The sequence below is a fragment of the Lepidochelys kempii genome, chromosome 8 (assembly GCF_965140285.1).
Source record: "Lepidochelys kempii isolate rLepKem1 chromosome 8, rLepKem1.hap1, whole genome shotgun sequence".
Classification (NCBI taxonomy): domain Eukaryota; kingdom Metazoa; phylum Chordata; order Testudines; family Cheloniidae; genus Lepidochelys; species Lepidochelys kempii.
The window spans coordinates 63,122,522-63,137,281 of NC_136387.1; the positions used below are offsets into that span (position 1 = coordinate 63,122,522).

The following is a 14,760-nucleotide window of genomic DNA, read 5'->3' on the forward strand; positions in this document are numbered from 1 at the left end:
CTATCCTGACCTACCGCTAGAAAGAAGTGCAGGACCCACCGAGGCAGAGAAGAAGCCCTGCTACAGAGGGTAAGATGGAGTCTCTTCTGTCTTGGATACAGTCAGTAGAATTGTTAAGTTCCGATTGCACAATATTTATTGCTGGCAATGGATAAGATAAAAAGAACCCACACTGAGTCTCAGACCCCAGGCAGAGTTTGCAGGCTTGTAGTTCACAAATAAAACATTGTGAACTGATCATATTTGACCTTGAGAAACAATAAACAGGGAATCCCCCACAATACCATTTCTGTGATAACTTCCCAGCACAGAAGAACACTTTAAGGAAAATTCAAATTAAGACACAAACTTTGAGTTATAACCATCTCTCATTTTTCCCAGGTGTCACAATTAAGTTTCTTCTAATCTTTAAGTACAAATAGTATGAAGGGGTATAAACTCCCACTGAAACTAAGGACCATCACAAATCTCATCATCACACACCTCACCAACTTCTGCTCCAGGTGCAAGCTTTACAGTGCATATCTTTGATTATGCCTTCTCTTCCATAAATACATAGAAGCATGTACATTTTAAAAAAATAACTGCAAACCCTGCAAAAATAAACCACTCCACTTCACACACAATTCCTCCCTGAAGAGAGGATGTGAGATAAAACGAACCACATGTGATAGATGTCAGTCATGTTGCTTCATACACTATTTGAAGACACTCAGATATTGGTGTCATGAGGGTGAAATAAGAACCTGTTATAAAATTGAATTAAATACAATACCAAAGATGTACCAAAAGGATCCAGGATGGAAATTTTCTTTATGAATGCTGGGTCATATTTGAATAATCTATTAGCTAGTATAGCAAAAGTTTCAACATAATTTGTAAAACCTTGTATTGATCCTCTTATCTTTATTTTGGAAATTGATTAATAGGAATTTGCTGTGGTGTAAATGTAGTTTATTTCACACTTGACCCCTTCAATAAACCTATATGTAAGGACAGCAGCTGTTCCTATAACTTTTGCATGCCATCTCTACTCACAAATGGCTTTTTACTTAAGGCTCCCAAAATGTAATGAGTTAGGTTCCATCCAGCTGGCACTCCCTAAATCCATCTGAACATGAAAGATGGTTTTAATTATCTGAAAAATGACTAGATGTGTTGCAAATTTAGCAACCATGCAATTCAGAAAATCATGTCCCAACTCATCCAGATATTGGGCAAACAATGATATATGAGCTAATGTTCAATCCTGTGTTGTTCTCCCAACACTGGATTCATTATTAATCAAAATAAAATCAGAAAAGGACATGCAGTGGGTTTTTCAGCTTTGAAAGGAAGTTGGCTCTGATGTGCTACAAATTGCCACCTGTTTTCCAAAGTTATTGCCAATGGCTAAGAGAGAAGTTTTGAGCTGTGAATCATGGTCTAGCTTTTTAGGCTCCTGAATGACTTGATTTCTTGTGCTAAAATCTCTGGACAGATGTCCAATAAACCTCAAAGTGTGCTACAATGCCATATGTATTAAACGGATTTTTTATATGCTTTTAAAAAGCTTGAAAAACAGAGGAGGGGATGAAAAAAAAATTGAAGCATAGACCTAGTGATGCATCACTCATAAATGTGATGTGAGCACATTGGGCATGTTTCCCATCTTATTTTAAAAATCAAAGGAAAGATGATATATCCTGCAGGAATTAAAAAAAAACAAAGAAAACCCTTTAAAGTGTAAGAAATTTACAACTCTGTCACCATCTGTTTACATGAATAAAGATAATGTTATATGTGATCATCTCTATAATGAGCCCCCAATACAGGAGAAAATAGTTTTCATTTCTGATTTCATGTCCTGTAGTAATAGCAGTACCAATTGGTTCAACTGCCTTATAATATCCCATCTAAAAAGAGATTGAATTAAACCCAAACCAGAACTAGAGCTGGTTGGAAAAGGCTCAAGATTTTTTCACATATTTTCCCCCTTTTTCGATCAAAACTCTGAGAAATTTGATCAATTATGAATTTCAAAATTTTGCACCCAGCTATATTTGTACTTCACCCATGGCATCCTCTGGTTTTATGAAATAAAATTAGGTTGATCTTAGACAATAATAATAGTCATACCATATCCTGCTGTGGAAAGTCCCAAGTGCTTCATTCTGTTCTTCACAAGTTCAGCAAGTTCCTGTCTTTCAGACCGCTTGTAAAGGCTCATCCGCTGCTGACTTATTTTCTCCGCTGTTTTGCCGGAGTGCTTTGGCACTTTTCTGCTCAGCCGTCGGGCCCACTGCATGCTCTTCCGTCGTAACAAGGGATGATCTGACTGATCGCTGGATGTGGAGTTACGATGGTTATTGCGGTTGTTTATTTGTTCTTTTGTGTCTTTGGTGTCTTCCCATTCTTCAACACTAATAGAGATTTGAGACTTCAAAGGGAAAATCACATAAAAAAATTAGGGGATTTAGGAAATAGATTTGTCAAAGAAATCATCGGAGACCTTTCTTTTGTCTCCTCCTTCAGCTCCAATTCAGCAATGCAGTTAAGCACATGCTTAAGTCACACTCAAGTCAATAGAGTTAAGAACACATTAATGTTCAGCATGGCCTGCTGAACGGGCAGTCTTTTTCTTTAAATGCCCTTGGAACAGTGTTATATAGACCATTTATGGCTTGATATAAATATGTTCCTACATTTCCCCAACAGTAAGAGAAGATAAGCATTAGTTAGTGCTTCTTGTCATTCTGTTTCTAAACATGAGGCTTCTATGCCTATTTTTAATAGGAATTCAATGACATTCTATTTCTTAGAATCCAGGAATAAAACTATTTGAACTCCAATAAGTCAATCTATTTACCTTTACAAAGAGAAGATTAAGAGGTGACTTGATAACTCTATATAAGTATCTACATGGGGAAAATGTTTAATAATGAGCTCTTCAATCTAGCAGACAAAGGTACAACACAATCCAATGACTGGAAGTTGTAGCTAGACAAATTCATCCTGGAAATAAGGCATAATTTTTAAACCGTGAATGTAACTAACCATTGGAACAATTTACCCAGGGTCCTGGTGGATTCTCCATCACCGACCATTTTAAAATCGAGATTGGATGTTTTTCTAAAAGATCTGCTCTAGGGAATATTTGGGGGTAAGTTCTATGGTCTGTTATGCAGGAGGTCAGACAAGATGATCACAGTTGTCCCTTTTGGTCTTGGAATATATGAACGCTATCTCAATGAACTGAATGGAATGTGTCTTGCCTGTTGAAGAAAGACTTATCCGCTTCCTCACTGAATGCCTTTTTATATGCTCTTAATTGCTCAAAATGTGCAGGCCTTTAGCAGGGATAATTTGCTGAAGTATGGAAGATTCATATAGACATAACTCTCTGACTGAAAGATTTTAACAAGCATGCTGTTTAATACACCACAGAAAAAAGAAAGATGACAATAGGAAAGCTGTTTTTTCTCATGCACTGTTGCAGTGTCAGTCCCTGGATATTAGAGACACAAGGTGGCTGAGGCAATATCTTTTAATGGACAACTTCTGTTGATGAGAGAGACAAGCTTTCGAGTTAATGCTTTTGTGCATAAGTATATTTCAAATACCTATAATTTGACATAATGTTTATGACTTTTATGGAAATGCTTGATCATTTGCGTAGAAGACTGTTCCAATATGTAATTATAGGAGAGCCTTTGCACATGTTAAGGGAAATGACACTAGTATGAGACCCTCAATTGCCCTGAACTGCTCTAACATTCTAATTGCACACATTGATTCTAAGCTCATTCGTCCTCTCTCCATAACTGGTCAGGGTTACTTTCACTGGGGTCAACACTGGGGAAACGGAGACAAATAACAAACACTTACTTGCGAAGCCATTTCTCGTGACTGACAAAGGGAGGAAAAAAGAAAACAAACACAATTTAAACAACATTGGGTAAACAGGAACAAACACGAACCATTGAACAGCAATCACAGATAATAAATATGGGCTGATGCTTGCTTTATTCTGAATGGAATTTTGGATTAAATTAAAGTTCTGTCATTTGAACAGATCACTTAATGACTGTGCATACATTATGCTTTTTAATCTGACTCACGGGAAATTTATCTGATGAAACTATCAATATATCCTGCATTAAATCATAATAATTTTAATAACACAGAAGTGAAATGAAGTACGGACTGTAATGCAAAAGGTTGAAGGGGTAAGTAGTATTCAACTCACTAGTAATGTTCATTTTTCTTGTATTTGCTACTGGCAGTGATCATTACCTCAAGTTTACCAAAAGCTAATGCGCCTATCTCCTACAGATTGTATTTGTATAAATATGCGTGTTTAGCTCCTTGCTAGGTAACATCATTATATCATCACATCCCTTTTCTCTTAAAAAACAAAATGTAGTTCTGGTAGTTCTTTAGGAAAGAACATACTTTTTGCATGTCAAAAATTTTGTATATAAAACATTTTTGCTGTCTAAGAACAGGAATATTACTTGGCAAACTGAACAACTTAACAGAATCTCTATCATAACACACAATGATTGTTGTATGGCGGGGACCATAATATCATGCTGGCAAACTGAATGAAGGAGACATTTATCACACAAATGTTTATCAGGCTATTTATCTGATGTTGTTTAATTCTATCTCATTTACAAAGATATTAAACAGCATTGGTCCTTAGACTGATTCATTATTGTTGGTTACTAGATTCAGAAGTTATCTTTAATTGTAGTGTAGTGTTGTATAACTATATAGTTTTAGAATTATATTCCTGGTCCACATATTTTTATCCAAGCAGAATTGTTCAATTTTTTTCCATAAATATTGTCATCTGCACATTGAATTTAATAATTACTATTTTGCTAACTTTTCCATCATTTTAACTCTTTCTGGGAAAGCAATAGCAGAAACATAGGGGAAGGGGAAAAGGGAAAGAGTAGAACAAATAATGATAGAATCATAGAACATCAGGGTTGGAAGGGACCTCAGGAGGTCATCTAATCCAACCCCCTGCTCAAAGCAGGACCAATCCCCAACTAAATCATCCCAGCCAGGGCTTTGTCAAGCCTGACCTTAAAAACTTCTAGGGAAGGAGATTCCACCACCTTCCTAGGTAACGCATTCCAGTGTTTCACCACTCTCATAGTGAAAAAGGTTTTTCCAACCTAAATCTCCCCCACTGCAACTTGAGACCATTACTCCTTGTTCTGTCATCTGCTACCACTGAGAACAGTCTAGAGCCATCCTCTTTGGAACCCCCTTTCAGGTAGTTGAAAGCAGCTATCAAATCCCCCCTCATTCTTCTCTTCTGAAGACTAAACATCCCCAGTCCCCTCAGCATCTCCTCATAAGTCATGTGTTCCAGTCCCCTAATCATTTTTGTTGCCCTCCGCTGGACTCTTTCTAATTTTTCCACATCCTTCTTGTAGTGTGGGGCCCAAAACTGGACACAGTACTCCAGATGAGGCCTCACCAATGTCGAATAGAGGGGAACGATCAAGTCCCTCAATCTGCTGGCAATGCCCCTACTTATACATCCCAAAATGCCATTGGCCTTCTTGGCAACAAGGGCACACTGTTGACTCATATCCAACTTCTCGTCCACTGTAACCCCTAGGTCCTTTTCTGCAGAACTGCTGTCGAGCCATTTGGGCCCTAGTCTGTAGCGGTGCATTGGATTCTTCTGTCCTAAGTGCAGGACTCTGCACTTGTCCTTGCTGAACCTCATCAGATTTCTTTTGGCCCAATCCTCCAATTTGTCTAAGTCCCTCTGTATCCTATCCCTACCCTCCAGCGTATCTACCACTCCTCCCAGGTTAGTGTCCTCTGTAAACTTGCTGAGGGAGCAATCCACACCATCCTCCAGATCATTTATGAAGACACTGAACAAAACCGGCCCCTGGACCGACCCCTGGGGCACTCCACTTGATACCGGCTGCCAACTAAACATGGAGCCATTGATCACTACCTGTTGAGTCTGACAATCTAGCCAGCTTTCTATCCACCTTAGTCCATTCATCCAGCCCATACTTCTTTAACTTGCTGGCAAGAATACTGTGGGAGATAGTGTCAATAGCTTTGCTAAAGTCAAGGAACAACACGTCCACTGCTTTCCCTTCATCCACAGAGCCAGTTATCTCGTCATAGAAGGCAATTAGATTAGTCAGTCATGACTTGCCCTTGGTGAATCCATGCTGACTGTTCCTGATCACTTTCCTCTCCTCTAAGTGCTTCAGAATTGATTCCTTGAGGACCTGCTCCATGATTTTTCCGGGGACTGAAGTGAGGCTGACCGGCCTGTAGTTCCCAAAATCCTCCTCCTTCCCTTTTTTAAAGATGGGCACTACATTAGCCTTTTTCCAGTCATCTGGGACCTCCTCGGATTGCCATGAGTTTTCAAAAATAATGGCCAATGGATCTGCAGTCACATCCGCCAACTCCTTTAGCACTCTCGGCTGCAAAGCATCTGGCCCCATGGACTTGTGCTCGTCCAGCTTTTCTAAATAGTCCCAAACCACTTCTTTCTCCACAGAGGGCTGGTCACCTCCTCCCCATGCTGTGCTGCCCAGTGCAGTAGTCTGGGAGCTGACTCTGTTCATGAAGACAGAGGCAAAAAAAGCATTGAGTACATTAGCTTTTTCCACATCCTCTGTCACTAGGTTGCCTCCCTCATTCAGTAAGTGGCCCACGCTTTCATTGACTTTCTTCTTGTTGCTAACATACCTGAAGAAACCCTTCTTGTTACTCTTAACATCTCTTGCTAGCTGCACTCCAGGTGTGATTTGGCCTTCCTGATTTCACTCCTGCAAGCCCGAGCAATATTTTTATACTCATCCCTGGTCATTTGTCCAATCTTCCACTTCTTGTAAGCTTCTTTTTGTATTTAAGAGCAGCAAGGATTTCACTATTAAGCTAAGCTGGTTGCCTGCCATATTTACTATTCTTTCTACACATCGGGATGGTTTGTCCCTGTAACCTCACTAAGGATTCTTTAAAATACAGCCACCTCTCCTGGACTCCTTTCCCCCTCATGTTGTTCTCCCAGGGGATCTTGCCCATCAGTTCCCTGAGGGAGTCAAAGTCTGCTTTTCTGAAGTCCAGGGTCTGTATTCTGCTGCTCTCCTTTCTTCCTTGTGTTAGGATCCTGAACTCGACCATTTCATGGTCACTGCCTCCCAGGTTCCCATCCACTTTTGCTTCCCTTACTAATTCTTCCTGGTTTGTGAGCAGCAGATCAAAAAGAGCTCTGCCCCTCATTGGTTCCTCCAGCACTTGCACCAGGAAATTGTCCCCTACATTTTCCAAAAACTTCCCGGATTTCCTGTGCTCCGCTGTATTGCTCTCCCAGCAGATGTCAGGGTGATTGAAGTCTCCCATGAGAACCAGGGCCTGCAATCTAGTAACATCTGCGAGTTGCCGGAATAAAGCCTCGTCCACCTCATCCCCCTGGTCTGGTGGTCTATAGTAGACTCCCACCACGACATCACCCTTGTTGCTCACACTTCTAAACTTAATCCAGAGACTTTCAGGTTTTTCTGCAGTTTCATACTTGAGCTCTGAGCAGTCATACTGCTCTTACATACAGTGCAACTCCCTCACCTTTTCTGCCCTTCCTGTCCTTCCTGAACAGCTTATATCCATCCATGACAGTACTCCAGTCATGTGAGTTATCCCACCAAGTCTCTGTTATTCCAATCACATCATAATTCCTTGATTGTGCCAAGACTTCCAGTTCTCCCTGTTTGTTTCCCAGGCTTCGTGCATTTGTATATAGGCACTTGAGGTAACCTGCTGATCACCCCTCTTTCTCAGTATGAGGCAGGAGCCCTCCCCTCTCACGCGCTCCTGCTCATGCCTCCTCCCAGTAGCCCACTTCCCCACTTACCTCAGGGCTTTGGTCTCCTTCCCCCGGTGAACCTAGTTTAAAGCCCTCCTCACTAGGTTAGCCACCCTGCTTGCGAAAATGCTCTTCCCTCTCTTCGTTAGGTGGAGCCCGTCTCTGCCTAGCACTCCTTCTTGGAACACCGTCCCATGGTCAAAGAATCCAAAGCCTTCTCTCCGACACCACCTGCGTAGCCATTCGTTGACTTCCACAATTCAATGGTCTCTACCCAGGTCTTTTCCTTCCATGGGGAGGATGGACGAGAACACCACTTGCACCTCAAACTCCTTTATCCTTCTTCCCAGAGCCACATAGTCCGCAGTGATCCACTCAAGGTCTATACATCTCTACAATAGGTCTTAATCTCAAATTTATCAAAAGCTATTGCTCCTAAATTCATTTCACAGCTGCCTCTCCTTTACACAGATGCTGCTTCCTAGCTAGATAATAGGAAAGGGTTCAGCCTTTTGTTTGCTGATTTCACATGCACTTTTGAAAACACACATGTGAGAAGGCTGCTGACGCTGAATTCTTCACAATAGGTTTGGTGCTTTGGCTACAACCATTACTGATCTCAGTAATCAGTCACTATCAGAATTTTACTGTTTTTAATTGACTGTCATATGTTACATTAGTTTTAGCATACCTTTAGTTGTACATATGTGGCACCATAATACCCTGTGCTCAGTTGTTGTGAATTCTTCTGTTCTTATGACTTCTACCATGATTTTGCTTTTAAGAGTTCAGTGGAGTAGGAAAGGATGATGTGTCCTCTGTTTCGTAAAACCTTGACTAGTTTTTCTCATGTCAGCAATAATACTGCCTATGTTTTTCCCCAAGAGATGATTTTGATAGATGGTACCACTGATGCTGAGCTGAGAAGAATACACTACAAATACTGTAGTAGTACAGTTGACTAGTTCAAGTATGGTTGGAAAGTAAAAGGAATCTGGAGAGCTAGTGTCAAGGTTCCTCCCCCACTCTGAACTCTAGGGTACAGATGTCGGGACCTGCATGAAAAACCTCCTAAGCTTCTCTTTACCAGCTTAGGTCAAAACTTCCCCAAGGTACAAAATATTCCACCCTTTGTCCTTGGATTGGCCGCTATCACCACCAAACTAACACTGGTTACTGGGGAAGAGCTGTTTGGACACTTCTTCCCCCAAAAAATACTTCCCAAAACCTTGCACCCCCTTTCTGGACAAGGTTTGGTAAAAACCCTCACCAATTTGTCTAGGTGACTACAGACCCTTGGATCTTAAGAACAATGAACAATCCTTCCAACACTTGCACACACACCCCCCTTTCCAGGGAAATGTTGGATAAAAAGCCTCACCAATTTGCATAGGTGACCACAGATCCAAACCCTTGGATCTGAGAACAATGAAAAAGCATTCAGTTTTCTTACAAGAAGACTTTTAATAGAAATAGAAGTAAATAGAAATAAAGAAATCCCCCCCCCCGTAAAATCAGGATGGTAGATACCTTACAGGGTAATTAGATTCAAAACCTAGAGAACCCCTCTAGGCAAAACCTTAAGTTACAAAAAAGATACACAGACAGAAATAGTTATTCTATTCAGCACAATTCTTTTCTCAGCCATTTAAAGAAATCATAATCTAACACATACCTAGCTAGCTTACTTACTAAAAGTTCTAAGACTCCATTCCTGGTCTATCCCCGGCCAAGACAGAATATAGACAGACACACAGACCCTTTGTTTCTCTCCCTCCTCCCAGCTTTTGAAAGTATCTTGTCTCCTCATTGGTCATTTTGGTCAGGTGCCAGCGAGGTTACCTTTAGCTTCTTAACCCTTTACAGGTGAGAGGAGCTTTCCCCTGGCCAGGAGGGATTTCAAAGGGGTTTACCCTTCCCTTTATATTTATGACAGCTAGTGACAGTCCAAAAGGAGAGGCTGCAGCAAGCTTTATTTTCTGCAGACATCTTTCATGTCATTGAACATTTTATTTCATTTCAGAATGGAAATCCTCAAGCTCCCAAGAAAAAATTCTCACTTCACAGTGCATTAGAAATCTACTTTAAGAATTTACTTAATGATTTGCATTTTGTGAACATATGTATGTTTTTTCAAGGAGGTGGATTGGAGGTGGAATGAATTGGTTGTGCTGTAGAATCAGGTAGATTGTGTCCTAGAAAGAGCAGTTTTACAGGCAAAGAGAAGCTGACATACTGCATTTTACTTTAAAGCTAAACTCCCATGGAGCTGTCTTTAATCCATTGTTCAAGATATTCAGCCTTCAGGGATGAGATTGATATTTACTTAAAATCAAAAGCCTTTTTTAGGGAGGAGTATACTGATCAGTGGAACTGGAGTCAGCTTAATCTGCATCCAGTTTCATTCTTTGTGAATGAAATGTGGTGGCAGCACCAGAGTTGAGCTCTCGGCAGTGGAGCAGCTGGCCGTGTGAGCCATGGAACTCTATCTGAAGCCCCTCGGAGCCCTGGATTTTGCAGATACAAAACCTAGCCCAGTGATGGATCTGCTGAAAGGAGGCACTCCAGCTGTACACAGACCTGGTCACGCAGGAGGACAATGTCAAGGTTTCTTCCCCACTCTGAACTCTAGGGTACAGATGTGGGGACTTGCATAAAAAAACCCCTAAACTTATTCTTACCAGCTTAGGGTAAAAACTTCCCCAAGATACAAACTTTGCTTGTCCTTGAACCCTATGCTGCCACCACCAAGCATGTTAAACAAAGAACAGGGAAAGTGCCCACTTAGAGAGGTCTTCCCCCAAGCTCTACACCCCCTTTCCTGGGGAAGGCTTGATAAAAATCCTCACCAATTTGTACTGATGAACACAGACCCAAACCCTTGGATCTTAAGAACAATGAAAAATCAATCAGGTTCTTAAAAGAAGAATTTTAATTAAAGAAAAGATAAAAGAAGCACCTCTGTAAAATAAGGATGGTAAATACCTTACAGGGTAATCCGATTCAAAACATAGAGAATCCCTCTAGGCAAAACCTTAAGTTACAAAAAGACACAAACAGGAATATACATTCCATTCAGCACAGCATATTTTACCAGCCATTAAACAAAAGGAAAGTCTAGCTAGATTACTTACTAACTTAACAGAGTTTCTGAGACTGCATTCCTGATCTGTTCCCGGCAAAAGCATCACACAGACAGACAAACTTTGTCCCCCTCCCCCCCCCTCCCTCCAGCTTTGAAAGTATTTTATCTCCTCTTTGGTCATTTTGGTCAGGTGCCAGCGAGGTTCTTAGCTTCTTAACCCTTTACAGGTGAAAGGGTTCTGCCTCTGGCCAGGAGGAATTTTATAGCACTGTATACAGAAAGGAGGTTACCCTTCCCTTTATTTTTATGACAAAAACCTAGCCCAGTGATGGATCTGGTGAAAGGAGGCATTCCAGCTGTACACAGACCTGGTCACGCATGAGGACAAGAGCAGCAGGAAAGTAAAATGGTTACTCTACTTTACTGGGGAGCAAGACAGAGAGGTCTGCACTATGCTGAAGCTCACCACTGCTTTGTCTCTCAGCAGTCCTAGGAGTCCTGTGGAACTATTGCTCCTTGAAGCAGAATGGAACTGTGGAGTGATGCAAATTTTTCAAAATCCAAAGGCTAGACCCTGGTATTACTACCTTACACGCTGGCTGCTACATGTGGTGACACTGGCAGGCCAAGTACCAGCTCATGCCCAGGTCCCCATGTCTCAAATGGACATTAACAAATACTTAGGTAGAATCTGTCTGGATCACTTGTATTAGAATTATGAGAATGTGCTTAGTGTTTAGACTATTAAATGCTCGTGCAGTAATATTACTTGTAACATTTGTGTTCATAGTGTAATATTTGAGTAGTCCTATTCTGAGCCTCGGTGACCATTTGAATGGCCTTATAGGAGAGGGACATTAATTAGTGTGAAGAGCAGCTCTTCTACAGAAATTGTTACACACCTCCTGAGAGAGGAGACCCAAGGCAGACAGCATGGATTTTTACAGCTGGAAACACCATAAATCTAGGTTGAAGAACCATCAACAATAGGATTTAAGAGTCTTATTGTTCTGCTCTCCTCCCTCTGAAGATGAGTCATGGAAGTGGACTTTTCCCATCAGCTCAGTATGCAGCTCAGAGCACATGGCAGGAGAAGGATAAAAACTCTGAATCAAAATAACTAGGTATCTTCATGATGCTTGGACTTGGAGGAGATGGGGAGCAGGAAGGTGTTTCCAGGCATAAACAAGAGATCCCCAGCTGCTTGGCCCCGGTTAGTCCTAAAGGTTAAATAGAACTTGCTGATTATAGAAGCCTAGATTATATTTTGAAACTGCAGATTGTAACTCCTTAGGGTGTCTGCTTGCTTTTACCTTGTAAATAAGTCTCTAATTTCCTTTTCCTATTTAATAAATCTTCATCTACAATAGGATCTCAGAGTTATAAACACCAGAGTTACGATCTGACCAGTCAACCACAAACCTCATTTGGAACTGGAAGTAGGCAATTGAGAAGCAGCAGAGACCCTTCCACGTCCACATAGCCACTGAATAACGGTAAGGTGGAATCAGTTGTGAGAACAGCAAAGACACTGTTACACAAGGCTGCTTCCTCTGGGTCAGACCTCTTGTTAGCATTTTTGGCACACAGGAGTACCTCATCACAAGGGTGCCAAAACAGTCCAGTGCAGGCACTGATGGGACACGCAACCAAAACACTGCTACTGATGAGAGGAGACCTGTTGCAGCCAGAAGGATGGAGATACTGCAGAGAGCAGATAGCCAGCAATCAGGGAAAGGAGGCACAACAGGACTATGACAGTTCAGCCAAGGACCTAATGGCCCTGGTGTCTCTCACACCTGTGAGAATCCAACCATGCAAGAGACACCAGAAGATGTGGACTAAAGGAGTTGTGAGGGGTAGGGTGGCACTCAGGTTATACAGGGTGACTGCACAAGAGGGATAAGTGATCTGAAGGAACAGGAGGCATGATCCTGCAGACACAACACTCAGAGAGAGCCTACAGAGAGAGAGAGTGATCATTACAGAACACACAGACATGGAACCATCCAGAGGCTAACCCCACAGGCAAGGAGGAAACTCCACAGAAAGATAGTTTAGTAGACTCACAGACAGGTGACAGGGAGACAGAGGGATCATTCCCAGTGTGATTACCTGTTGAGGAGACCAACCTATCCCAAAAGCTAAGTAACCAGCTGAGTCTGTGGTAAAATTGAGACTCCAACTTGGCTACATAATAGCAACCTCTAGCTGGGGACATCGGGTGGCGGGGAGGAGAGAGTCTGGGTGTCAATTATTTTGTTTTTAATGTGTATATTAAAGTGCTTGTAAAATAAGGAAGGGCCAGCATTACCTGGGGGCGGAGGGATAGCTCAGTGGTTTGAGCATTGGCCTGCTAAACCTAGGGTGCTGAGTTCAATCCTTGAGGGGGCCATTTAGGGATCTGGGTCAAAAATTGGGGATTGGTCCTGTTTGAGCAGGGTGTTGGGCTAGATTTCCTGAGGTCCTTTCCTTCAACCCTGATCTATGATTCTGGGGGGGGGACTGCTATTGACAGGACACGTGTAGAACAGGGCGTGCAGGGAGTCAGGCTGTAAGCAACTCTGCTACGTGGACAGAACAGTGCACTGGGCTTAATTAAGTTTCACTTACTCAACTTAGCCTGTATTCAGCTTCACCTTTTGTGATTTAAACAAGCAGTGAAGCTAGGGCAGCAGCAAAGAAAAGAGAAGTCTTTGTTTAAGATTGCAAAATATCCATCCCACCATACTAATAGATCCAAACTCTTTTAGCCAGCTGTCTTTGGTATATAGTCAGCTTTTCTGGTTTCCCAGTTGGTACTCCTGGGTAGATAGTCAATTGTTTCTCTGTTTTTAGATGAGACAGATATTTTTGATAGCAGTGGAAGAATTAAGATGAATTAATCTTTATATACATGGAAAAACTGAGGTGGAGATGAAGGTCAGAAACTGCTGTAAAAAAGGTGCTCAGTGGTTAGCTTTGCAGCAATGGCTCTTCCCTCCCCGCCCCACCAGAATGTGCATAAAGGTACGAAACCTGGGTGGGGCAAGACTCTCTGTCTACGCAACAAGGAAGTCACCACCCACCCTCCCTCCCCTAGTGGAGGCGAATGGCAGGCTGGGTTAGGACCTGCTGTGGGCATTACGCAAGTCGCCCCTTTTAAAGGGGGTCTGGGAAGGAATTTTTCCCACATCACCACAATTGGCTTTGGTGGGGTGTGTGTTTTTTCACCTTCTCCACAGCAGGTGTGAGAATGGACTTTTTCTGGTGAATAGAAAAGGTGGTAGGCCATATGTCGCAACTTATTTTGTAAGGTTGGGTGGATGTTCAGTGCAGGTACTCCATAGGGAGGTTAGCCAGTGACCAGATAAATGGCCTGGTAAAGGACTTAAAAGGAGGAATTGGATAAAGGAACAGAATGGGGAAGGGGGTTCAGGGACTCCTATGATTGGTATAGCAGGGAGCCAACCCCCCCCCCATTCTCATAGCCCTCCTTAACCCTCTTACGAGGCTGGTGGATGGTAAGGTCCAAGCCATGGGTCCGCTGGGGGACCTGGATGGAAACAAAGTGGGCTGATGAAAGCCCCAGATCATTGATTTGAATAAGTATGGATTTGCCTGCACTGTACACTTTATCTGCTGGGTAGTCCCAGACATCTATATAATAAAATTGCAGCTCGATTAAAACCCATAACTAGTCTCCTATCCTTCTTGCGGTATATCCAGACAATAGAGAGCCACATGATTCTAGGCCAAGGTGTTCATACAGCAGTAATGCCCCTGGTAAGCTGAGTGCTATACGCAGAAATTAAAGAGCTGTTGTGGTTTCAGATTGGTCCTCTATTGCCTA

The 14,760-nt window shown here is 42.1% G+C and overlaps 1 protein-coding gene across 1 annotated transcript in view; it reads right to left on the reverse strand.

Moving 5' to 3' along the window:
- Positions 1-14,760, reverse strand: part of KCNT2 (potassium sodium-activated channel subfamily T member 2) — a 286,825-nt gene that overhangs the window by 13,957 nt on the left and 258,108 nt on the right. The window contains exons 26-27 of the mRNA XM_073358218.2: positions 3,868-3,888; positions 2,119-2,419 (exon numbers count right to left, since the gene is read on the reverse strand). Of these exons, the coding sequence (XP_073214319.1) occupies positions 2,119-2,419; positions 3,868-3,888 (322 nt within the window). The remainder of the gene's footprint in view (positions 1-2,118; positions 2,420-3,867; positions 3,889-14,760) is intronic.